The sequence below is a fragment of the Pararge aegeria genome, chromosome 22 (genome assembly GCF_905163445.1).
Source record: "Pararge aegeria chromosome 22, ilParAegt1.1, whole genome shotgun sequence".
Taxonomy (NCBI): Eukaryota; Metazoa; Arthropoda; class Insecta; order Lepidoptera; family Nymphalidae; genus Pararge; species Pararge aegeria.
This window is the reverse complement of record NC_053201.1, coordinates 10,207,939-10,234,078: the sequence shown is the minus strand read 5'-3', so window position 1 is coordinate 10,234,078 and position 26,140 is coordinate 10,207,939. Positions and strand designations below refer to the sequence as shown.

Below are 26,140 nucleotides of genomic sequence, written 5' to 3'. Positions count from 1 at the left end.
TATCATCTGCACACCCTATGCATACCCTCTATGCACGCAACTGGCAGCAACCCACTCATTTAAGGCTTAACTTAATAGCTACGTAGTGAGTCGTAGGCAGTCCAGAAAAAATATGAAATATTTCTTCAACAACTTTTATTATGAAAAATAATAAACAGCATACAAATATTGTAATAGTAATAATAAAAACGACGTATTCTTCATAAGTATTAAGCATATCTCTCGGAAATTTACAAACAATGTATACTTATAGATACAATATACATAAAAATAACTATGTTACAATTTATTATGTTCATTAAGTACAACTCTCATATTTTCTATAACCCAGTTTTTTTTTGTATACTTCAAGATTTAATATAGGCAAAACGAAAATATTCATGCATGTTTGGCTTAAGAAAGGCTTTGCTGGCTCTTAACTTTTCGTATGTAGGTCTTTCTTAGCTAGGTATCATTATTGAAATGCAAAGCACCATACTTGAACTTTCGACAAGTTTAGTGATCACAGATAAGACAGCGCTCACCATTTTCCCAGGGGGTTAGACAAAAAACTGAATCGGCATCGAAATCGTCTTTACTCATTGTTTTCTTTGGTTAGACTGTTAGTATTCCATGCTTAATAGAATGTGTTGTATGTTTACGGTTAAAGTTATTATGCCCGAGAGCTAGTTTGTTAAATGGGGTCAGCAGCGTCTTTGATCCTTTAAAAAACTAGTTGCCGGAATTAAATCTTCAAATATTACAATATAAATTATACTAAGCAGCCACTGCGGTGTTGTTGCTTGTGTCGTTGGCGTTTTGTATCACCTTCTTCTTCATGAAGCTGTTTCTAATGGAGCTGGCACGCGCGTACGTCCACTCCCTGTTCTTCTTAGGCCCGATGAAACTGGCGAGTAGAATCATGCACATCCCTATGGACATTACGATTATCCATGCTCCTGGGATACGAAATTCTGCAATAGTAAAATGAGGGACTAAACAAGAGTAGTTTTGACGACCTCTCTGGCGCAACGGCGAGCGGTGTGAAATTACGTAGTCCTAGGTTTGATTCCCAGTAGGGGCAATTTGTGAATATATAATTTCTGCTTTTTCTCCGGTCTGGTGGGAGGCTTTGGCCGTGGCTAGTTACCACCCTACTATATTTAAACTAGGGCAATGCACACATCGCCATCTCGACCTGAAGTAGGCGTAGCTTGTTTCATGAGTACTAAGATAAATATTTTTATGTATAATCAACAGAAATACTTATCATACACAGTTAAACACTAATGTACATCACACAAATATTCTTCTGGAATCGAACCCACAGCCTTGGACTCAGGAAGCAGGGACGTTGCCCACTGCGCCAATCAGCTTTCAAATGATAATCATGAATCGTCTAAATGCATACGTATATTATAAGTATTTATGTATATTACTATTAAAATATTCATCAGTCATCCTAGTACCCATAACACAAACTACGCTTACTTTGGGGCTAGATGGCGTTGTGTGTATTGTCTTAGTATATTCATTATTTATTCTGAAGTACGTTTACATTTAAAAGATAGGATATCGTCAAACGAACTTACGTACAGTACCTCCATTACCCGGGGGGCTTGGAACGGGGAAAGCGATGTCTGTGAAGCGCGTCACTTCAGTTTCCTGTCCCTTGATTCTCGCCACGATGGCCCAAGGATGCTGCTCAAGACTCGTCGGGTTCCTAATAGATATGGCGCATAAACCCGTTGAGAGATTCGACGAGTTGCTGATCGTTTCCGGGACGTTCGTACTGGTGAAGCCTGAAAAAAAAGGTGTTTTAACCATCCGTACTTATTAACGTCCCACTGCTGGGTACAGGCCTCTTCTCTCGTAGGAGAGATAGTTTTAGAGCACAAACCCACCACGCTGCTCCAACGCGGGTTGCTGGCCTATAACAACTATTGTTACAAGTTAGTTATAATTTATTTATTTACAAAACTTAAGTTATAATTATGAGGTTAACCTAATGCAATTCTGAAAACAAAGAAAACTAAAACTTATTATAATTAACATAAACTAATAAATACATAGTTGCCTTTATGAACTCGCCCAATAACCAATAAATATATTGAACGGAACCGACGGCTTAGCGTGCTCTCCGACGCGCGGGTGTTGACACAGCCAATTTCCTAACTCCAGGCTGGTAATGAAAATTCTTTAGCAGAAAAACACCTATACCTAACATTTACTGCGACCCGGGATTCGAACCCAGGACTTAGTTAAACATGCTAACCACCTTGACGAACGAGGCGGTTGTAACCAATAAAGGGGTTTTTTACCATAGCTGTAGATACTAAGAAATGTTAGTGCGTGAGTCAAAATTCAAAAAAACTCGTTGCTTACGAAATTTAACATATAAAAATGGCGCCTTGTAACCACTAAATGCTTAAATATTCACAACAAATTAATTGACCACCCGAGTAATCACTCTGGCATTTGCTTAGTTAGATCAGTTAAAACATACCAAAACCGTCGATGCGGACAAATCTGCAATATTCCAGGGGTCTTTCATTGTAAACTTGAGCTTCTAAAGTCAGTTTGTTGTCGCGCATTTGTTGACTCACCACCATGACATCTAGAAATAATGGCTTAATATAAGAAGACGAAGAAAGAAGAAGAAATAGGTACTTTATTGCACACAAACATCAAAATATAGAAAATATAGAATAAACAAAAGAACAAGAATTGTAGGCATGCAAAGGCGGCCTTATTGCTGCAAGCAATCTAAATATAAATGGCTTATTTTTTGGAGATGAATAAAACTACGGAGCAGACAGTCTTTTAATTTTTACCTTGGTAAGTATCATCATTATATCAACCCACTACCGTCTCAGTACAGGGCAAAGGTCTCCTCCCACAATGAGTAGGGTTTAAGGGGGGTGCGGATTTGTGGACTCACACACCCAACTTTGAAAACATTAAGTAGAGCTCAGGAATGCAGGTTACCTCACGATAGTGCCCTTCACCGTTAAAACAAGTGATATTTTAATGACTTAAAACGCTCATAACTTAGAAAAGTTAGAGGTAGCTGGGATTCAAACTCGGCCCCCCGAAGGTGAAGTCGAGCTTCTACCTAATGGGCTATCACCGCTTCTTGGTAAGTGTACTGAGTTCTTTGGCCTTACATTATTTTCAGTCAAATTGGATTAGTGGTTCCGGCGTGAACAATTTATTATAAACATAAACACTTACATTTTTGCCTTTATAATATTAGTGTGATGTTATAATATAAATGGCTTTTTATGTTTTTATTTATCTACAAGCTAGCCCTTCTGGAATCTGGAAATCTCACTCTGATGCAGCGTTATGTAGCGTGATGCAGCATGATGGTAGCGAGTTAACCTGTTTGGGGTATGGCAACCATAATCTTTTTTCTCTTGTCTTTATATCGCTTGTCAGCAAGTATGGCGGTCAGGTGATAACTAGCCTCGGCCAAAGCCTCCCACCAGACAAATATATATTTATTAAATAATAAAAACAGAAGGTGACAAAAAATGGGTATATTACCATAAATAGCAACCTCAATTCTAGCACGTTGTTCCTTTGCCTCCGGGTCAACAAGGCCGACGTGACAACTCCAGTAACCGGAGTCAGACGTGGCGAGGCTCGGGAACCTGATGCCGCATTCCCCAGCGTCAAGACCGGCTCCCACATAAGTAGCCAAATCGTGAGGTCCCGCTGAATAAAGACGCGTTGAATATTTCAAATTTAGCACGAAACACTAAGGCGTTGTCCTAATAGAACGCGAATGCGCATATATACTGTATGTCCTAATAGGAAGTTCATAGAGTTTCGCGCACAAAATATTCGCGCGATTAAGGAACCTAGTCGATATCAATATGTTTGAATCGAATTTTTATCTATAGATAAAAATTGTATGCACGAGAGAGTAAAGGAAGAGCCAAATCATCGCGTACAACATGCATCCGCGATGCGTTTAAGTTTGCGTCCTGCGTGCGACAAATCATAATACGCGCAAGTTTGAGCCCGTTTTTAATTTGACAGCCGATACGGAACAGCATATACAGAAAAGCTTGTATAGCGGCGTCCTATTTGACGCCGCTATGCGGGCTTTTCTCAAATGTGTTCTTTTTGTTTTTAACATTATTCATGTAAACTTCGTGTTTAGGAGGAGTATTTACTCACATGGTGCAACATTAAATAGAGTGCCATTTCTAGAGCGGAAGTAGCAGTACCGGATTGGCGCCTGTATGGAGCATGTCATAGTCACGCTGTCTTGGATCGAACTGGTGATGAAGCTTCTATCAGCACTCAGGGTTGGCTCTGGAATAATTTTAAAGATGAATGAATATGCTTACAGAACAGATACGCAGCGGTATGCTTCCAAGAACATTTAATATTAAGATACTTTGATTTTATAAGATTTTTAACTAGTTAGGTGTTTAACTGATTCTTCTATAGCTTACTTAGTGTGATAGCAGCGATGATTTCAGGGTCTCTAATCCAGGAACCCTTGACGGTGAGGAATCCGTAGTAATTGTCGCCCTCTGTTTCGATTGCACATCGCCATATGCCAATGTCACTGACGGTAGAGTCCATAATTCGAATATTGCAGTCATGCTGGTGAACACCAGCCGTATAGCTAGAAGTATAGAACACATAAGTTAGTAGACATACATAAGTTAGACATAGTTCACAAGATATTTTTAGTATAAGCAATCAGAGTTTTTTTGCTTCATTCTATTTATTGCGTTTTATTGCTCTGTCGGAACTACGCGTTTTAGCATCTTCTTTGTTCCTGCATCATGTTTAATCTATTTATTTATTTATTTATTTGGGTTCACAAACAACAACACAGAATCACATTACACAATGGTATACATAGTACAAATAATTACTCACTGCGGCGTCAACTGCGTAAACCACATATAACAAGAAATATTTGTTAATGGGGCTTATTCAAGACCTAATAAAACATTATTGTTGCAACAATTTCTACAAAAATGCAAACAAATCAGGAAATCTATATATATTTATCAATATATTGTAATCGCAAAACTTTGTTTGTAAAATTAATTGATTATCACCCGGAATACTAGTATATAAATTTAATTTTAAGACTATTTTAAACGATCTATGACCAACTTCTTAAATGCGCCTATTCGCGTAGAAAAAATGTGTATATTAATAAAAATCGTGATGTAAGCCTGTTGCGTAACGATTCTATACATAAGTAGAAGAAGCGCTATTGGGTAGAGCTCGTCCGGGGAAGTTCTGCATGGGATAGTTTATAAGTCGAAGATTAGGTTCCATAGACTACTGCGTATCCCGGAAAAATGCACGGAGAGTTTATCTTTCTTTCACGAGGAAATTTTTGGATGTAAAACGTTAGTAATAAGTACACACGCGAGTATAGCCGTAGATCTAACTCTAACGTGAGTTTGTTTGTTTGTTATGCTGTCACGCCTACATAACTACGTGACGATCAACTTGTAAATCGATTTCAATGAAAAGAACGTAGGAGGCTTTTCATGCAAAAAGACACTCCTGGTCCCTAGGAATAACTAGAACCCGAATTGACAAAATGTATACAAACGTGAGAAAAAGCTAGTAAGTTTTAAGTACTTGACTCCAGTGCCCTGCCAGCTGATGTATCTGCTCTCGCCTACTCCTTCAGTGGCAATTAGTATTCGACCCGATGGATCACGGAACTTGCAGGAGCGTATCGGGTGAGGACTGGCCAAGAAACAGGACAATGTGACTGTCTTCTTCGACATATCTCGGACAGATACCCAGGTGGACACGTGCGGTTTTCGAGCTGTAATATAATGATCATTTTTTACAATAAGGTGTGGCGACCTCCCTAGAGAAGTGGTAAGGGTTGTGGACCGTCTTTTAAGTGGGAGGTCCCGGCTGGTTTCGATCCCCGGGACAGTGTAAGAATTTTCTCTGGTCTTGTACATAATTTGTCATAACTTGACGGTCGATTGGCTCAGTTTGCAGCAACCCTGCTTTCTGAGCCCAAGGCCGTGGGTCGATTCCCACTACATTTTTTTTTTTTTTATATTCTAGGAGGAAATTCTCATGGATGACAATAAGTCAGTTAATACCTCTTAACATGCCCGACTTCGCTGAGAGTACAACACTAGAGGAAAATGTTTGTGTGATGAGCATGAATGTTTTTCAGTGTCTGGGTGTTTATATATATATTCTAAGTATTTATGTATATTATTTATAAAAATATTTAACAGTCATCTTAGTACCCATAACACAAGCTACGCTTACTTTGGGGCTCGATAGCGGTATATGTATTGTCGTAGTATATTTTTTTATTTATTTGCGTAAAGAAATATTTGACTTTGATTTTGATATTAGTGATTAAAGTTGGTCGGAAGCACCAGGCTGCACGCAGCTTATATTAATATCTTAACTCTGGAGAGACTGGGAGACTAGGTTTTCTCTCAAGATATATCAGAAAGCCGATACCAAGTAGTAATAAGTAGAAAAAACTAGGTAATATTTGTAGCGGTGATAGCTGTGGTAAGGACTTCGGCTTCACCTTCGGGGGGCCGAGTTCGAATCCCAGCACGCACCTCTAAGTTTTCCGAGTTATGTGCGTTTTAAGCAATTAAAATATAACTCGCTTCAACGGTAAAGGAAAACATCGTGAGGAAATCTTCATAATGTTCTCAAAGGCGTGTGGAGTGCACCAACTGGGCCGGCGTAGTAGACTACAGCTTCTTCCTACGCCTACCTTTCTCATTGTGGGAGGAGACACGTGCCCTGTAGTTGGCGGTTCGGGTATAGGTTGATATGATGATGATGATGATTTGGCCCAATCCAAGCTCCAGGAAATAATCAAAAAAGAAATATAAAGAACCTAGCTGATGTCTGAGGTTTGTTATATTTCTTTTTTGATTATTTCCTTCATAGATAATTCATTTTATTGTTAATGTGCAAATTTGTGTATTTGTTACACTCTGTGTAATTGCCAGCCAGCAGCTTTGCCCCACTTTTTTTTAAATTTAAAACTGATACAAATGTTACAATTTTACACAGTTGTGTGACAATAAAGACGATTATCCTTCCATAATTCTTTCATGTTTCAAACGCAATTAAATTAAATAGAAATTTACCTGCGTCTTTAACCTCAACTTTAACGTTGTAGCTATGTGTAAGCACTTGTCCGGGCAACCCAACGTCCAGCTTCCATAAACCTTCATGTTGGGACTTGATGACCCTGTCAAGAGTAATCGTACATCTCCTAAAACCATTATATACTTCAAAGCCTGCTGGATTCTTAACTCGGCAGTAAATTGCGTTCTCCGGTCCGATAGTTACATCAACTGGTTTATCTTTAGTCCAGTAAAGGTTAATCTGATCTGTAGAAGGAGCACCTAAAAGTAAAATTCAAAAATAATTATCTAGCTCGAAAAATTTCATTAAAGGCCAAGTCGAAAATATCTTTATTCTAGTAAGCCCATAGGTGGCACCTTTGATACGTACATTACATGAGAAGTACACGGTAGTGATATGATGGCGATAATCATATTTGTAAACTTAAAACTAAAGCTACGAGGGTTCCAAACGCGTCTTGGTCTAAGAAGAAGCCCACAACAAACTTACCCAGCTGCTTTTTTTTAGTAAAAGATAGCTAGTAGCTTTTTATGACAGAGCTCGTTTGGGGAATTCCTACTGCCAAGCTTATTTCTGCCGCTAAGCAGCATTGTTTCAATGCTATGTAACGGTAATTACAGGCACATAAGACTTAACAGCTACGCATCTTGTTGATGGACACAGGGGGGTATTTTGCACGATGGCAAATGGCTCATTTAATTCAGTTAAGGAATTTTTAGTGCACCGAAATATTTGCCAGGATTTATGTAATTACCTTTACTGACATTATACTTAATATAATGCTTTATAATTTACCACAATATTGAAACTTATAACTTATATATCTATTTCATTTATAGGTTCGCTAGTGTGTAGTGTATATATATATATACACTAGCGAACCTCAGCGCCATCTGTCGGGCTTATTTGTGAATCAAAACCATCCAGGATGCCATCCAAACGCATACCGAAAATTTCATTCAAATCGGGTAGTTCAATGTCATACACACGCACACAAGAAATATATAATATAAAGATATAAGTGTTTCGTAACTAACATATCCTTTCCAAATAAAGAATTCGAATTTGAATTTGAGCCTGTGAGGCATATTCGAATGAAGAAATATAACATGTGAAATAAAATTACCGTGAACAATAACTTCGATGAAGGCTCTATATTTTATTGTATCTCCATAATAGATTTCCCAATAGCCACTGTCATTTGTCGTTACATTTCCGACTCTAAAACCACATATGTTATTTAGTCTGTTGTAATGTGCTGGTGGAATCCCATGCGGTCCTAGTAGTCTGCAAGTCTCTACATGGTGTCCACTTAAATTGTTCCTCAAAGCTATAAACATAGTATTCCCTTCCTTTACATTCATTACACCTACACCAGCATCCACGGATTCTGAAATTCGGAAAATCTTTTATCATCATTAGCATAGACCTGTATAATCTATAGTTATACAGGTTTTCCCAGACAAAACTGTCAAGCGGAAGATCAGAGGCACAACATCGCTAAGGCTATCTGAAAACGAGCATACAAACTATGTTATTATATTTTTCATACTTTTGGAGTTACGATTTTTTAAAACATTCTAATTTCATCATATCATATTCATCCTTTAAAGGATTCATCGCAATCAGTGTTAGTTACTATTCAGTGGTCGCTTAAAGAAGAAGAAGAATGCTGATGGAAAGAGCAATGTTGGGAGTATCTCTACGTGATCAAATGAGGAGATCCGTAGAAGAACCAGAGTTACCGACATAGCTCAGCGAGTTGCTAAGCTGAAGTGGAAATGGGCGGGGCACATAGTTTGGAGAACCGATGGACGCTGGGGTTCCAAGGTGTTGGAATGGCGACCCCGCACAGATAAACGCAGTGTTGGTCGGCCCCCAACGAGGTGGACAGACGACATCAAACGAGGCGCTAGGAGCAGCTTGAAACAAGCGGCCCAGGACCGTGGATTTTTAGAACTCTCTACAAAAGACAGCAGTGGACTTCAATCGGTTGAAGTGATGATGAAGATGATGATGAGTGTTAGTTACACTGATGATGGACATCAAAGCTTCGTTTTTTTTTTAATATATGGATAGAGCGTGACTTCGGCCCCAACTGATAATACAATAGTAATAATAAATCACATATTAAAAAATCTAATAATCGGTAGATGTTATCATTTCGACGTGACCGGATATACGTATTACTTAATTCTATCAAAATAATAGATTTATAGTACACTTTTTTGTTATATATCATACATAAAATATAGAATTCGGAAATAGATTTTCTCACAAATTCCTAAAACACTTTCCAAAACTAATTTTAATATTTTCTAAATGATTACTATATTTCTGAAGAAACAAAGTACGTTGGTACAGATTTGATCTTAGTTTATGAGAAACACATAGACAATAAGAGTAAGAAAAAAATATATACCTTCGATGGAAATTTCAAAGGGTAATTTCCTTATAAATCTTCCTGATAATTCAAATCCCTCAGAAATTAACATCCATTTTCCAATAACTTTTTCAGATGTCACATTCACAAGAACAGCACAGTTTGTGGATGGCACTTTTGAGATGAATTCATCATGATTGTCGTCTAATTCCTGAACATTGTACATATTTCCATCGGGCTTTACGATTTGGCACCTCACAGTGTCACCATACGCGTAATCTGGTAAAGCTATTGTGGCCACTGAACCAAACGTGGTGTTTATAAACTTGTTATCTAAATATTCGACATATGGGTTAGACTCCGAATCTGAAATTTTAAAATGTGATTAAACTACTAAAACGTGAATTTGTGAATTTATAATTTCTAAATTGGTTGAACTGCCTCAATGGTTAGCTTGTTCATCTAGGAATCACAAGGTCCTGGGTTCGAATCCCGGGGTTGACCAAATTATATAAGGTGTTGTGTATTTTCTATTCAGGAATTTTCGGTACCAGCCCGGAGTTAGGAAGTTGCCGGCGGCAGCCCCCGTGCCTCGGAGAACACGTAAAGCCGTTGACCCCGGCTATAGTTGTGGTTAAAGCCCACCAAACCGCATAGGAGCAGCGTGGTGGGTCTATGCCTAAATAAAAATAAAACCGAGGCCCGTGCCTCTAGAACCCACTCTGCCGATTGTCCCGGATACTATTAGTTAAGTAAAAGTCCACCAACCAGCATTAGAACAGCATGGTGGGTCTATGCTCTAAAGCCGCCTCTGCTATGAAAAACGCAGCCTGTGCCCTGCAGTAGGACGTTAATTATATGGACTGCGGATAAAATAAGTTGAAAATTTTTGGCCACCGCATCGATTTCCATGTGTACATTATGTTTTTGTTGTTTTACCTTTAAAGATTATCTTACCTGTTTCAGATGTAACCGTCACATTGTAAATCTGGATTCGTTCTCTCCCGCCATCAGCTTCCGATTTTAGCGTCCACAGGCCGCCGGCATTTTCGTCTATAGTGATAGAAGCGCGACATTGCGACGTGTCTGTGTCTGATAGTATCACGATCTTGGCATTAGATTCATCATTGGGCTTAAACTCAACTTTCGACCCACTCGGAGACACCAAATAGCATTTTCTGACCGTATCATTAAATGTGAGAATCTTCGCGATTAAACGATGTCCCACCTTTAGCGACGTATGTATGGGTAGTGGTGCTTGTATAGTATTTCCGGAGGAGGAGACACCTGAAAACATAGCCGTTGAAAAATTTGAGAAATAATTTGTATGTTAAAATTTGTATTGCTTTGTATCTACGTCTATCATCATATCATCCGATTAATGTCTACTGCTGGTCATAGATATTTCTCAGGGATACAATGTTCTTGATCTAACTTATCTGTAACTAGTTTTAGTATGTCTATAACCTAGTGGTGGTCTACCAACGCTGAGATTCCCACTACGCCGTTCCGTCAGAATCAAAGATAGATTTCTGGATGGATGAATATTTGGATAGATGGATGAATCATTGGATGGATGGATGAATGGATATAGTGTTTATAGCTGGATAGAAGATACATTTTATGTGTAAATTCCATAATAATTTTGATAATATTCATCTTTATCAACCCGTTATCGGCCCACTACAGGGCAAGAGACTTCTCTAAGAGTGAGGGAACCATCACGTTGGCCCAGTCAGATTGCTAGACTTCACACATCTTTGAGAATATTATAGATAATAGATAGAGAACTCAGAGGCATACAGATTTCCTCTCGATGTTTTCCTTCAGCGCAAAATAAACGGTACCTAAATCAGATTTTATTCGCGGATGGCGGACGAAGTCTTGGGTATGAGATAATTATGAAATAATCGATCGGGATGTTTAAAATTCTTGCCAACGATAATATTTTTATGAATGCAAGTTTCGCAAGAATTGACATTACGTCGTGCAATGCAATCGCATTTGTTATTATTATCGGCTTAACTCGTGATGGCGATAATAAATAAGCTATTGTGGGTAAATAAGTGACTTGAGAAATGTTGTTTTATAAGACTTAGGTACCTACCTAAGTATATACATTACGTACCTTTAGTCATTATATACATTAGGCATTAATATAAAATTGAATAAATCATTTGGTACGTAAAATTTAGTCCGAAATGGCGCGAGTGCTGTGGTTTAAAAATGGGAGGTCTCGGTTTGATTCCCGGCAGAGGCAAAACGGTAATTTATAATTTCTGCATTAGCTTTAGTCTGGTCTGGTGGGAGGCTTGGGCGGTGGCTAGTTAATGTCCCACCGACAAAGACGGGCCGCCAATTCAGCGTTCCGTTACGATGTCACGTAGACACCGATTGGGGGGATGTTATGGGTACTAAGATCACTGATGAATAAGTTTATGAATAATATACATAAATACTTATAATAACCATATAGATAACACCCAGACACTGAAAAACATTCATGTTCATCACACAAACATTGTCCAGTTGTGGGAATCGAACCCACAGTTTTCGACTTGGAAAGCAGGGTCGCTGCACACTGCGCCAATCGGCCGACACTACATGCTTACTTGTATAGGCTAAGAAAATAGTACTCATTAATATAAAGCTGAATATACGTAAAGTACTATATAATACTTCTCACAGACTCAAATGGAGAAATTTGCTTGACCAAGCCAAGGCCGACCCAGGGCTGTAAAGCTTTGATGATGAAGAGCACTGATGATTTCAAAAAAAGCTTTAATAATCTACCTATACATGGCTGCATCTTGGCGAAATGTTGCATAAATATAGCTTGCATCCAGAACGGGTATGGAATACTTTTAAAGCCTTAAACCAATACAGCTTCATACCTAATGATGATCCCAAAGAGCGATTACGAGTGAACGAACGAACTTATAAATAGGCATCTTCAAGAGTTCTCTTAACGTTGTCACTTATGATTAGCTGGATTAAGATAAACGCGGGAAAACATATTTATCGGATGCGACGAAAATAGAATAATAATTTAGAAACAAAAATAGATAAGTCAGTCCCGAAATAATATAATACCTAATTTCTTCACTTGGTTTATGAGGCTCACATGATCATCAACATAAACCCGTTACGCTTATTATAGGGCACAGGAAGTGTAGCGGATTGGTAGACTTTACACGATTTTGTGGACATTATGAACTGTCGTGCATGCTTGTTTTCTCATGATGTTTTCATCAGGCTTCTCCACCATAACACACATGCACTTTTTTTATATATTTATATATATATATATATATATATATAAGAGGGTGGCGCAAAAAAACCGACAAATTTTTTTTTATGTTTTATGAGATGTCTCCAAACGACAGCTCGAAAAATTTTTTTTAAGAATTTCAGAATTATTTAAAATTTCAAAAATCATCAAAAATCGACATGCATTTTTTTCCTTATTGGTTTATTTTTAATTTTTTAGGTTTTTATGCGCCGACCAAATAATTAGCCCCAAGATGGTAGCGGGCTAGCCTGTTAGGATTATGGACAAACACCAGACATATCAAGACCAATCCATGCCCCTAATCGGATTCTACGCGGCATCGTTCCGCAAATCGCTCGGCATCACGTCTTTGCTGGTCGTCCCACCAGATAAATAATATTAAGATATTCAATAGGAGCAGGCTTTATTTTGCGGAATTCCATGATATTACTTACACTTATTATAGCCTCCCTCTCAGAATGAGTAGGGAGGCCGTAGTTGTGGATTTATATAAAATCCTAAATTGCATATAATGCATGATTTCGAAGGCAATTCCAGGCCTGCCAATGCCGTAGTAACAATGTGTTAAATCACATTTATTACAGAAAGGTAGGCATACAATAGATTAATGATAAGGTTACTTGTTACTTATGTCTTGATGTTGGAAAAGAGCAGCTGAGTTTCTTGACGGCTTTTTCTCGGTAGAATTTTCCATCCGAACCGGCGCGGTGGTAAAGTTGCTACAAAAAGAGACTTGACGTTTCACAAGTGCTTTAATATGTATGTTTTAATTTTCATTTTTTTAATAAGATGGAGTACTTAATCCCTATCCCGTTCCCTACTTAAAATATTATAAATATCAATGTAAGTTTGTTTGTTACGTTTTCACGCAAAAACTTCTTAACCGATCCTCATGAAACTTTGTACACATATTCTTGGAAGTGTTAGAAGTAATATAGGATACTTTTTATCCCGACATTAAGCTCGGTTACTTTGGGAGAGGGGATGAAAGTATTAAGACGATTTTACACCATAACTCCGACAAATAATAACAGATTGAAATAATTACTTTTGTACTATAGAGGTTATAATATGTGTTTAATTTTACCCAAACTTTGTGTAGATCTGATGAATGTGGTTGGAGATAGACGACATAACTCATCAGCGGACAGTTGCAAACAATAAGTCTTACATACCTACTCAATATGTATTTATATTTATTTAACACATAAAATTATTATTATCTTACATTATCTGTTTGCTTATTATTCACATACAATGCATACCGTCTACGTGGTTCCATTATAGAGATACTATGTAAGTATCTACATAGTCTTAAACCGAAAGAATAGTTATAAGGCATTGAGTAGGTATTGTTCACGTTCCAAGGTTGACGTGGATCCGTAAACTACTAATGAAGTAGGAAGGTTGGTGTAATGATGTGCACCGACCGGTTTTAGCAAGTTCGCCGGAAAAACGAGAAAGGCTTTTACCCGTAAATAACATCATAATAAACAAGCAAATTTTGACTTTACTAATATTATAAATTGGTAACATTTAATCTAGCGAATGAGAATGTATATTAAAGATAACGTAATTACTGACTGGTTTACTAAAATCCTAAGTGAGCGAATGTATGGCGTCTACAAATCTCAAAAATGGCCTCTATTAATCACCAAATAAAACCAAAGTGCCAGCCAGTTCTAACAGTTAAATTACTGATATTTAAAGTTAGCCTAGGTTTATAGCCATACTATAAATATTTGTAGTAGCACGGGGACAACAAGACTGCACTATATTTATCGATTCTGATTTATAAGTCGATCGCTTTGTATAAAATTCGACCGCTCAATCTTTCTATTCGCCCAGTTATATTTTTTATTTGTTCAGTACCTACCTAGGTACGAGTATGTTCTTAGTTATTATTTCCCACTTTTAGCAGATCATTTTACACATATTTTTTTTTTAATAAACAGTGATTGTTGTTGCCCAATATAAATGCGAAAGTGTATGTTTGTCCTTCTGTGCACACTAAAACTACCAGCGCAATGAATTAGCGTTATGTCTTGCATAGAGATATTTTTTACCTGATACTTAATCCCTACCGTAAATTGAAAAGTTCTGTTGGTTTAACCTTCTTTCACGCAATATCATTCCAATTTATACCTAACTTTAATGAGAAAGAACACGCGTGCCAAGCCGCATTTATACCAACGTATTAAGGATAAAACGGCACAAATTCACAAAAGTAGATTTCCAATTCACCAATCTGAGGCTTAACGGCGTAGCAGAATACAAAAAAATAAAAGAACACGTATTATCACCAAAACAAAACACACCTGCAAGTAAAATGGCGTACACCGCAATCCACAGTTGCGACCGCATCATATCGCTTTAAACACAGCACTGCGCGGGCGCAGGAGTAACGGAAAACTGACCTCGCGAGGCTACGTCCACCAACCCTTATATCCTTGTAATTAATCAATAATCGATCAACATTATCTGGTCCAAATTCCTTTATCTAATCACCTACGTGATGAACGATATCCCTTGATTGCCCTCTGCGGATAATATTGTACTTGTGTATTTGATATTCCGAAAATGCTGATCACTAGATTAGGTTTTAGTGATTGCTATTTTGCTTTGCCGGTACTGGACTCAGTCACTATCAATTTCACTTCATCAATTTCACAGACACTTTATCAATTTCACATTTTTCATGTTATTGCTTTTTACACTTAAAACACAATTTTATTGTTTCTCACAATAGTTATCAGTGATGCAAAGTTGTCTCAAGGTGAACGAGTACATAAAATTGGGTTATGTTATCCGATTTTATCACAGTAAACAGCAGCATTAAACTCGGCGTTATTTGAACTTTTCACTTCTTTTTTTTCGATAAATGTTGGCATAACTTTATATTAAATAAATTTAGATTAACTTTAATTCTTGCAAACTAAAAAGTATCATAAATGTTAACTAGCGATACTCTTTAATATTCACTATTCAGTACGCTGTCCTTTAAAATTCTCTATGAATAAAAACTAGGACATTTGTTGTATTATATTTTTTTATTTCTTGGTTATTGAAATCACGTTTGAATATATTTCTGTACGTGGTATTTAGCACACAAACGTCGACCGGCGCTATGTATTTCTTCACATTGACTCTCGCATATATAAAATAATTTATCTCAAATATCACTTCACGTGCAAGATACGGTGGATCTGTCACAAGTTACATATTTGTTCACACAATCCATTATGTTACACTTAGCGCGATGAATTTTAATTCATTTTAAAGCGACACAGAGTTTTAGAGGTTAACGAGTTAAGGAAATAAGAGTTATTTCATAGTTAGGTATTCATTCTCATTCGCTCTTGGAATCGTTTTCCTTGTTGACGTTTAATTAGTATTACCCATATTAGCAGATTATCGTAGTTCACTTTCGAGTATCGAAACATTAAACTTACCTTCATAGTTAAATGGACTTTGTGCTTTAATGGTTCAAAACTGTGGTTAAAATAACATTTACTATTAATTAATCGATGAGCTTCTTTACATAAAAACATTAATTCTAAGCCATATTTCGCATATGTGTACTGTCAACTGTGTGGTGAATCAGAATGCAGATCAGAATATACAGAATCAGTACACACATCCGCTTCGGGCCGGAGTCGTAGGTACAAGGCGACTGTGAATATAACAGAAAACGGGCAGCAGCGTGCTCTGCTACCATCTACTGCCCAGGGTGGTTATTAAGGGAAAACCCTCCTTCCCCTCCCATTTCGAGAGGCCTGTCGTCCAGCAGTGAACTTTTAAACGGCGTAATCAGTTTTTTGGAAATTTTTCAGTCAGTATATTTGGCGCAACGATGAGCGCTGTGAATTTTAATATGAGGTGTCGGGTTCGATTCCCGGCAGGGCGATTTGGTAATTTATCGTTTCTGAATTTTCTCTTGTCTGGTTTGTTGGGACGCTTTGGCCGTGGCTAGTTACCCACTACTGACGAAGACGTGCCGCTGAGCGATAAGTGTTCCGGTACGATGTCGCGAAGAAACCGATTAGGGGTAAGACTACCACACTCCCTAACAGGTTAGCCCGCTACCATCTTAGACTGCATCATCACTTACCACCAGGGAAGATTGCAGTTAAGGGTTAACTTATAGGGATTAAAAAATAAAAAGTCAAGTCTTCTCTGACGCAATGCTGTTTCGATTTTGTCTCTTTACAGGCACAGTCTAAAAAAATACTAAACAAAGGCTTGGTTGGAGGTGGCGTGCAGGTTTGCGTCGCACTTGTAACCAATTACAATACACTGCTGCTTGAGCAATAGGTAATTAGTAAGAATTTTGCAAGCTTACGCGGACGTTGGTTAGATGATGCGAAGGTACCTTCTCTTAAGCTGAGTAATGTTTAAAAAAAAAAGGTTTTTACTTAAAAAAAAATGACTAGATAAAATTTCCTAATAAAAATTTTGGGATAAAATAGAAAACCCTATACATATATAAAATAAAAAATCCTATACACATATGCAACCCGCGACTTCGTACCTACGCGTTTTAAATTTTCAGTTCTCTCCGGTGAATCTAGAATTGCCATGACTAACTCCCGCACCCAGCTTGGTCACAATGGTCAATCCTCATAATTATAATATCAATCCATTACTGGTCTGTTACTGAGCACAATTTTCTTCCCACAAAGGGAAGGACTTTTGGATTGGTGGACTCCATACGCCTTTGAAAACATCATGGGGAACTCTTGACGGCGAGCAATTTGTTGTAGAATGTTTCCTCACGATGAGCACTTCACCGTTTGAGCAAGTTATAAGAAAAAGATACCGAGGCCTTAACCACTGGAATACCACTTTAACATAATAATAAATAATTATATTATGTGAATTACTTCATTTAGGTACATAATATTGAATAAATAAATTAGGTAAATATAAGCGAGATTATCCAAACTTTACTCGTATATTAATTTGATGTTCCAATTAAATACACCGTGTACACTCAAAGGACCTCCCAGAGTCTTAGTAGGGTGACAACGGTTACTGTATCTACAGATTAATAAATAATAATCATGTAACAGATTTATAAAAATAACTTATCAAGCCTGTGGAATTTCATTAGCAATATATATAATCTTTAAATTATATATTTTAATCTACAGGCGCAATAAAACTAGTGTTTATTTATCGTCCTTTCTTGAAGCAATATTAGAATCGTTAAATTTGCTAGGTTTTAGTTTGTAAACCATAGACTTTTATAAACTTTTATCTTAGGAAAACAAAGTTACATAATTTTACTGCTATACCCCAGCTATACAATGTTTATAAACATTGAAACACTAAACACTATAACATTTACAAACATCTTGTAAGATATTGTTAGGATTTGTTAAATGATTTTAAAGCACTGCTAATGTTTGAATAATGTTCATAAAGTGAAAACTTTTGTTCCGATTTGTGACAAAATTGTCCTATTTTAAAAATGTGGTGTATCAGCACCATCGTTTGCACAGTAAATTAGAAAGATAGATACATTCAATGGCACACAAAATATACTTATACAATAATAGTAATTTATTATACTAGGATATAATATTTCTAATGCTAGGCCTTGCCAACTGCTTTTCTAAATTCTATTTTTATTTACGTGCAAGTTGTATTCGTTGTATATTGTAAACAATATTACTGTAACTTTTTTGTGTAAAGTTTATGTTTAAATTTAGTAAGAAAATAATAAAAGCACACTTACGTATTGAAAATCCCATTTTATTTTGTTTGCTTTTATTTATTTTATGTCACCTGTCTTTTGATATTCATAAAACATATTACTCTAAAGAGTAATGAAAGACAACACACATTATAAAAGAAGTTAGAAAATTTAGTGTATATGTAAATAGTGAGCAATATATTATATTCTATTCTGTGATAGAAATTACAAATACCCTTAGTGTGGTTTAATTTTATAGATACGACATAATACGATTAAAAATCTAAGGAATGGTGTAACTTACTACATGAAATCAGTTTTTGATTCGGGCAAGGCACCCGGAGGTTATCCATAGTGGACTGAAACATAAAAAGTAGCAAAAACAGATCTAAATATTGCGTTAAGCAAATTAAAGTAATTTTAAAAACTAAGTAGCTACCTACTGCTACTGGGTTTACATCTTTGCTTCTTTGTTTTTCACTGTAGTCAAACCGGAGTTTAAATCGTTTGTTATCTAAGCTGGCCAATTGTGATTTAAGTAAAAGCTATCCTTTCTCATAAACCGAAAGTAGAAGTCAGTGAACAAAGTCAAAAATATCTTTATTCAAATAGGCACATAGAAGGAAAACATCACGAATCCTGAATGAAAAAAAAAAGTCCAATTTTATTGTTTGCTAACCACTAGAGCAACCAAGCAATTATCGAACACATAGAGGTCATCGGTGGAAAACCCACCGTTCATATTATTTTGTCCACGTTTTATGTAAATGGGGGACACAGTGTATTTCAGGCCAGTGAACACTTTACACGCTGCGTGCTGGGTATTCATGTGGAAACGATTCGCCCCAGCAGCCCATACGGCCTATGCACGCCTTATCAGCACCTCACCTACCAGGGCTTAGGGATGCTTCATATCGGCGAAATACTTTTACTCATTTGTCCAGTTAAACATAGGGAAGCTAAAGATTTTTATTTTTCTTTTACGCCCGATGCAAAAACGACAGACAGGGTGTTATAAGTTTGAGGTGTTTATGTGTGCGTGTATGTCTGTGCCAACGTATTTCCGGAACCGAAGTTGATTTTGTTTTTTATTGTTTTAAAGTGTTAGTCGCAGTCGCAGTCGCTATCGCAGTCTCAGTCGCAGTCGCAATCGCAGTCTCAGTCGCAGTCGCAGTCGCTTTCGCAGTCGCAGTCGCAGTTGCAGTCGCAGTCGCAGTCGCAGTCGCAGTCGCAGTCGCAGTCGCAGTCGCAGTCGCAGTCGCAGTCGCAGTCGCAGTCGCAGTCGCAATCGCAGTCACAGTCGCAGTACATACATATTAATTACATATACAACAAACCCTACCTATAAAGTTGTCAGAAAATGGCAGACTTACATTTAATGAAAAATGATAAATATAGAGTTAAATAAATCAATATATATTTCTAATTCATAAAAGGCGTGAACACATATATAATTATTTAATCTTTGCTATAGACACAAAAAGCAAACAAAGTATAAAATATGTGTAGGGTAGGTCATATGTGCGGTGGTAAGTTAAATTGCGACTTGACTAGGCCACGTAGGGACAATCGCTCCACACTTCCAAAACCCATACAAAACTAAAAGCTCAACCTCTCGAGGTGTCAGCAACCCTGCCACGTACACGTCACTTTCACGAGGGGTAAACAGGGTCGCCTAATTTTAGCAAAGTCACGACGTTTTTAGATTAAATAAATCGAAACAGCGTGGAAACCCTTTTAATAAACACACTGACAAAGACAATCATCACCCTTCATTATATTAAATTATATTAAATGGTCCAAGTAAACAGGACACCTGAGCTAATTTACTACCTCATCTCATTTAAGTTGAGGTAAACATTCATCAAACAAAATATTTCGATATACGAACTGGAACACAGAAAAGGAAATAATAGCGTGCAAAAGTAATTCTTTGGTAAAAAAAAACACTCAGAAGAAGTTTAATATTTGACACCTTCAAATTTCAATTATAAAACAAGTGCATAAGTTTCAACAACTCATATAAAACATAAAGGTAACACGCTGATCCACTTTCATTTCTCGCGACATAGAATAAATTTTACAAAATTTTTAAAGTTGATGATGGAAAAGAACATCTGCGGTGTTGCTTATTGGCTTCTTCTCAGTAGAGTCTGCCTAAACACCGCTATCTGCTTCCGGTAGTAGAATAACTACATAGAAACAGACTTTTAACAGTGCTTATACTCGTATTAGTCCTACTTATTGGTTTTGAATTTTACTTTGGAGACTTCTTCAAAGTGAATCAATCGCTTTTCCGTGGAATTCAAAATATGTAAGGTTAATGTCCTATTAATTTTACAAAGAGGTAATTATTTTAAAAATTTCTTACAATGCAGGTACAGTTTTCTTACACGGAAAACCACAATGGAATTGGCGGATAGGAACGGGGTACAAACAAACCACTCATATATCGAAGCGGCTTAAAATGATATAATGCTTTTAATGTTGCGACAGTAGGTAGGTAGGTACATATTATTCTTTGTGCAATAAAATAGATAAGATAACAGCGAATAATTCGACAACTAGTGGCAACAATTCACTTTATGACTTCATACAATCACAATAACATGCTACAGGCAAACATTTAAGTTGCTATATCCTTTCGCCTTTTCTCTCCACTTAAAAGAAATGTGTAAACGGCCGTGGCATACACAATTTGTATGTAGAGCGAAACTAAAGCAATACAAAATAGTCATTCACCAAACGAATTACTCCCTTAAAGAGAAATGCAATAAGGATTAATAATCTGAGCAGGATGTGGTATTCTTAAGACCTATAAGGCACTTGAGGGGCAAGTCGACCGGCGCGGCAGTTCCATGCTCGATTCACGTCATCAGTCAAATACTGAACCGCGTGTAGACTGTACGTGTTTCTTGCTGCTGTTTAAGCCACTATCAAAAAAAGTTCAATTAATTACCAATTCACTTAAAACCACGGTGTTATCTGTGTGTCTCTTTAACTGCATACATTGTTTCTGTGTCAACGCAAGCATCACGGATTTCTTTTACAAAGTGAGTAGGACTTTCGTCTTTACTTGTAAGTTTTCGAAAGTTCATTTGAAAATATATATTTGTATCACACCGAATTGTTTTTAATTAATTAGATCCAATTGGATGGGAAGCATGTTGCGTCCGCGATTCCGTTATTGGTATCTTCTTTTGAACTTGTCTGACTACTATAATCTACTTTTGCATTATTTTCAATGTGTGTTGACTGAGGACAATTTTCTATTACCATAAATAGTTAATTCATAGTTAATTCTATGTTTGTATATATGATAATGTAAGTTAAAGTGAAGTTGAGTGGAAACCGCCATGACTAATCTGTGGTTTGCTGTTTTATTAAATATTTATAAGTGGCCTGTTTGTTTGGATATCACTTAAGTACGAACTCCAACGGCCCGCCGAGTCACAAGACGGTTCACAAAATAATAAGTTTTGCGCTATTTATATCTGCTAACGACACAAATCCTTTTTCATGGTCTTGTTATAAATAATGGAACACAGAATATAAATGATTGCAAGTTATTCGTGTTTTTTCGCAAGCTTTTAGTTCATCAGTAACATCTAACTCTTGAATATTTATTATAATGTAAAGATCGAGGGGGATAACTTGAACGGCATACTAACGGTATCTTTTCAAAATTTGTTGGCATAAAAACCGCGTACATATCAACAGAGATAGTCTATAAAAACAGTGCTTGTAAATCTTGTTGGTTCTTTATTCTTCATCTAAGTACCTAGTTGAAAATATTATGAGCTGTGTTCGACAACTGTATTTTTATTTGTAATTTTATTTTGTATTGTGATCATAAAAGTGTGATTGGTGGATACCAGGATAATCCTGCAATCTCTACGTTTTCTTTTAAAGAGATTATGCCATTGCTTATGGTATAATATAATATGGTATGTAAATGATTCATAGATTCTGTTCCATTAATCAATTGAAGCTTTAAATTAACACAATAAATAAAACAATGACGATAAAAACATTGAAAAAACAAATTAAAAAACATATTGTCCATAAAAGGATGAATAACTGAAGTTTTTATAATTCTAGCCGTAATAATTGTAAGCTCTAAATCCCTATCTCTGATGGCAGAAGAAATCTTTGCTGAAGAGAACTATGACATGAATAGAGGTCAATTATTTACTATGAATCAGGATTATCTTAATAATCGTTAAATCTAAAAGGATGGTAACTTAGCAATGAGGTATGCGGCCAATCGTAAAAAATATGCCAAAACTAAAACAATAAGTCTTGCCTTTAAGTTTAAGAGAGGACTTAGTCTAGGGCACAATAAGCAAGAAGATGAACATATTCCTATCGATAAAATAAAAATAAGTAATTTCCATTATAATAGTTTATGTGAATCATGGCTTTTGACAATAAATTCTGCAATATTATGGTATATTATATCAAATTAGCCTTTTGTTAAATCGAATTTCATTCTAAAGCTGACAAAAATTGACAAAAATCGTAATTCTTGAGTTTCTAAATTGCTTACTTAATTCATCACAGCAGCCACGACCAGAGTGGTCAGACTTCACGACTAAGAAGCAAAAATTGCTTACAACATTAATAGTCAGCTCAGAAGCTTTTCTAGTAGCGGTTGCCTATACTTGAAAAACGTCATATTATTTATTACGTACCTACTTTATACAATAGTACTAAATTGCATTTATTAACGGAATTCTATTGCAAAAGTATCCTAAACTGTAATATCACCGGTTTGTCACCATTTGGCAGCTGATATTGAAAAAGTACCACAAGTTAAAAAACCGTGAAGATGAATCATTTTGGGCAACTTCACTGCGCAAGTCAGAATGGCACGATGATGTAAGCACATATTTTTTTGTGGATCGTAAAACTATCCACAAATTATCAACACAATATTTTCTTTTGTAAGACATCAGTTACACAGCGTGAGTTATTCGGTCGGTTCAAAGCCGAAATTAGCTTAACGGTGAAAATGCTTGCCTTAGGATGCCCCAGGAAGATTTCAGTTAATTGAAATTGCTAGATTTTCGATTTGATAAGGGTTCATTGCTCCGTGTATTTTATACATTTCGATCGTATTAATATAATCCAAGTAAGATTCAGTTTTTTCGAGTTCTCGCTCTTACGAAAACGCCGAACATAGTTTTAAGTATACAATTTAGTTTTTTTGCATAAAGACGGTTAAATTTCGGGATTGACTATGTCAGTTCACTTATTTAATTATTACGGTTTTAGTCGTGAAGTTCTCACGTGTCTGCTAATTTCCAGTCATGTTTAACTGTTTTTAGTCAAAGAATGGTACGGTACTGATGACTAATAATGACAAACTAGAAGAACGCAATCTGAAGAGGAAAACGGTACAATACAACTCGACATTGATTGAGAATTACTAATTTGTTTTGACAATGGCTACGAGATAGTTGAGACTTAGGTTCCTTGAAGAATAGCAGAGTTTTTTTCACGTGTGTAAGAACATATGAAGAACTACTATGCTAATTATATTAATTAGCATAGTAGTTCTTCATATGTTCTTTACTAATATATTTATTAATTGCTACTAACATCATACATGTAATTCGATTTTAATGGGAAGCTACATTTTAATGTTTTAAATGTGTAATAGGACAAAAAGTCAAGGCTCTTGACGTTAATTATTAGCAAATTGAACTTTAGTAGTTAATTGAAAAGACAAAAAATGTAAGCAATATTTTTTTGTGACATATGAACCTTAAGAGAAAAAAAAATATTAAAAGATAACGAAATGTCGGAAGTTCTTAATCATAACCTGGACAATCTACTGGAGATTAAACTTTACAATGATGGGAGATAGAAAATTCTACCCAAGATATTAATGTATTTTTACTTTAAAATAATGGAGGCGATTACTCCAAATCACGCAGAATAGATGAACATCGAGTGAACATAGGGGGTTGTCTTTCAAATCGACAAACGTCAGCCATTCAGAAACATTCAAAATCCTTTTTGATTTTACTCTATTCCACTATTGGCTATACGCAATTTAAAAAAAAAACATTAATTCAACCAATAACTTTTGCAACAATTGAAATATAAATAACCACTTCGTCTAAATTAACACCTATAAATGGTCTTAAATGAAAACCCAATTGTTCCTCGGTAACCTCGTAGCATTAGTTTTGAGTAATCCAATATGAATAACTGAGAAAAATATCATCAATATGGAAGAGTAGTAAAATTTAGCAGTATTAAATTTAATCTTCTATCTGAGATTAAACAATCAAGTAAAGCCTAAAAAATCAGATCAATATTGAAGTTAGCGGACCTATCAATATGGAAACGTTTGAAAAGAATAGCTCTATCAAATTTAATGATCTACTATATCCTTTTTTTTTTTTTTTTTTTTTTTTTTTTTATTGACTATATCCTGATCAATGTTAAAGAAAGAGTAGGAAAATAATAGCGATAGAAACCTGATCTCTAATCTAATTTTGATCATCAATCCAATCCAAAAACTTGAGATAAAATTATGAATTACCTATCCAATAAATAATAATAATATCCAAAAAATATAGGCATAGGTAGGAAAAGAATAGCACCGTTAAATTTCATCTTCTATGTTAGATTTTGGATTAGATTGAGTATTAATTTCGGGCGTCAGACTACGTTAAAACGATGAGCATTGTTGCGTTTCGCGAGCAATCTAGGAAATTTAATACAAGCACGGAATAAAGATGGTAACAAATTAATCCAGTTTACGGAATAATTTCTTGCGTGCGCCAACTGCTTTTGTTTTGTTGAAAAACTGTCTAAATTTATGTCCGTCTGTCACGAGCATCCTCACGGTTCGTCGACCGACGTTACTCAGCCATACATGTATGTCTATTTTCAACAAATGATTCATGTTCTTTGCTTCTTTCACAAAGGAAGTGCGTTTGTGCCCATTGCTAAATCATATTTTTTGCTAGCACCTTGGTAGTAGTGACGGAGTGGGCATAATAATATATCATATCAACACAAAGTAGGTTAAAACATAAAATTAATAATAAATATTGGAATATTGGTAACGCTACAAAAAGTTCGCGTCTTATAAATGATAATAAAATTGTAGACTAATAACATATGAAGTTAATTTAAAATTATAAGAGTTAGTTAAAAATTAAATTTGCAGATTTAAAAAAAAAAATAACAAAAATAGCAGATAATCAAAAGAATAGATAATTAATAATTTACTAGAAACGTTCACGAACTAGTGATACCTGCATATCATCTGCGAAAAGTAAAGAAGTCATTTTTGAGCTTTAGTAGGTATATCTTTTATAACATGATTCCTGAGGTAATATTGGACATACCTATGCATAAGTTTAAACAATGTACAGTAAGGTACAATTGATAAATTTTCATCATAATAGGGTTGCTTGGCAACACAAAGCTGCGCTTTTATATTTGGCAAAACGGAATAATAATTTTAAAACTGTTGCTGTTGGATAAAAATAAATATTGAGCTTCATTCCGACTTTTTCTCGTTAGAATCTGCCTTTCAAACCGGTGGTAGATTCACTACGAACAGACAGCCCTAACGTTTCAAATATATTAATACTACTTGAAATTGATTAGGACCTCACTATGG

At 36.0% G+C, this 26,140-nt stretch overlaps 2 protein-coding genes across 2 annotated transcripts in view; one reads left to right on the top strand and one right to left on the bottom strand.

Moving 5' to 3' along the window:
• Positions 1-163: 163 nt before the first annotated feature.
• LOC120633687 lies at positions 164-16,079 on the bottom strand. The gene is made up of 12 exons (XM_039904001.1): positions 15,113-16,079; positions 10,460-10,789; positions 9,542-9,868; positions 8,246-8,509; positions 7,119-7,379; positions 5,608-5,800; positions 4,449-4,624; positions 4,168-4,305; positions 3,529-3,699; positions 2,486-2,596; positions 1,572-1,781; positions 164-953 (listed from the first exon to the last, which is right to left on the bottom strand). The coding sequence occupies exons 1-12, from the start codon at positions 15,159-15,161 to the stop codon at positions 757-759; spliced, it is 2,427 nt and encodes an 808-aa protein (XP_039759935.1). The 5' UTR covers positions 15,162-16,079; the 3' UTR covers positions 164-756.
• A 5,304-nt stretch (positions 16,080-21,383) lies between these two features.
• Positions 21,384-26,140, top strand: part of LOC120633660 (CDC42 small effector protein homolog) — a 59,154-nt gene continuing 54,397 nt past the window's right edge. The window contains exon 1 of the mRNA XM_039903962.1: positions 21,384-21,545. The gene's annotated coding sequence lies outside the window, so the exon portion shown is untranslated. The remainder of the gene's footprint in view (positions 21,546-26,140) is intronic.

Bases quoted from the DNA above. Each gene is read 5' to 3' on its own strand.
- LOC120633687 (XM_039904001.1), bottom strand. From the start codon at position 15,161: ATGATGCGGTCGCAACTGTGGATTGCGGTGTACGCCATTTTACTTGCA. The intron at 10,790-15,112 runs GTGTGTTTTGTT...CTATGTTTTCAG, and splicing joins GTACGCCATTTTACTTGCAG to GTGTCTCCTCCTCCGGAAAT. The intron at 2,597-3,528 runs GTAATATACCCA...CATTATTTCTAG, and splicing joins AATTGAGGTTGCTATTTATG to ATGTCATGGTGGTGAGTCAA.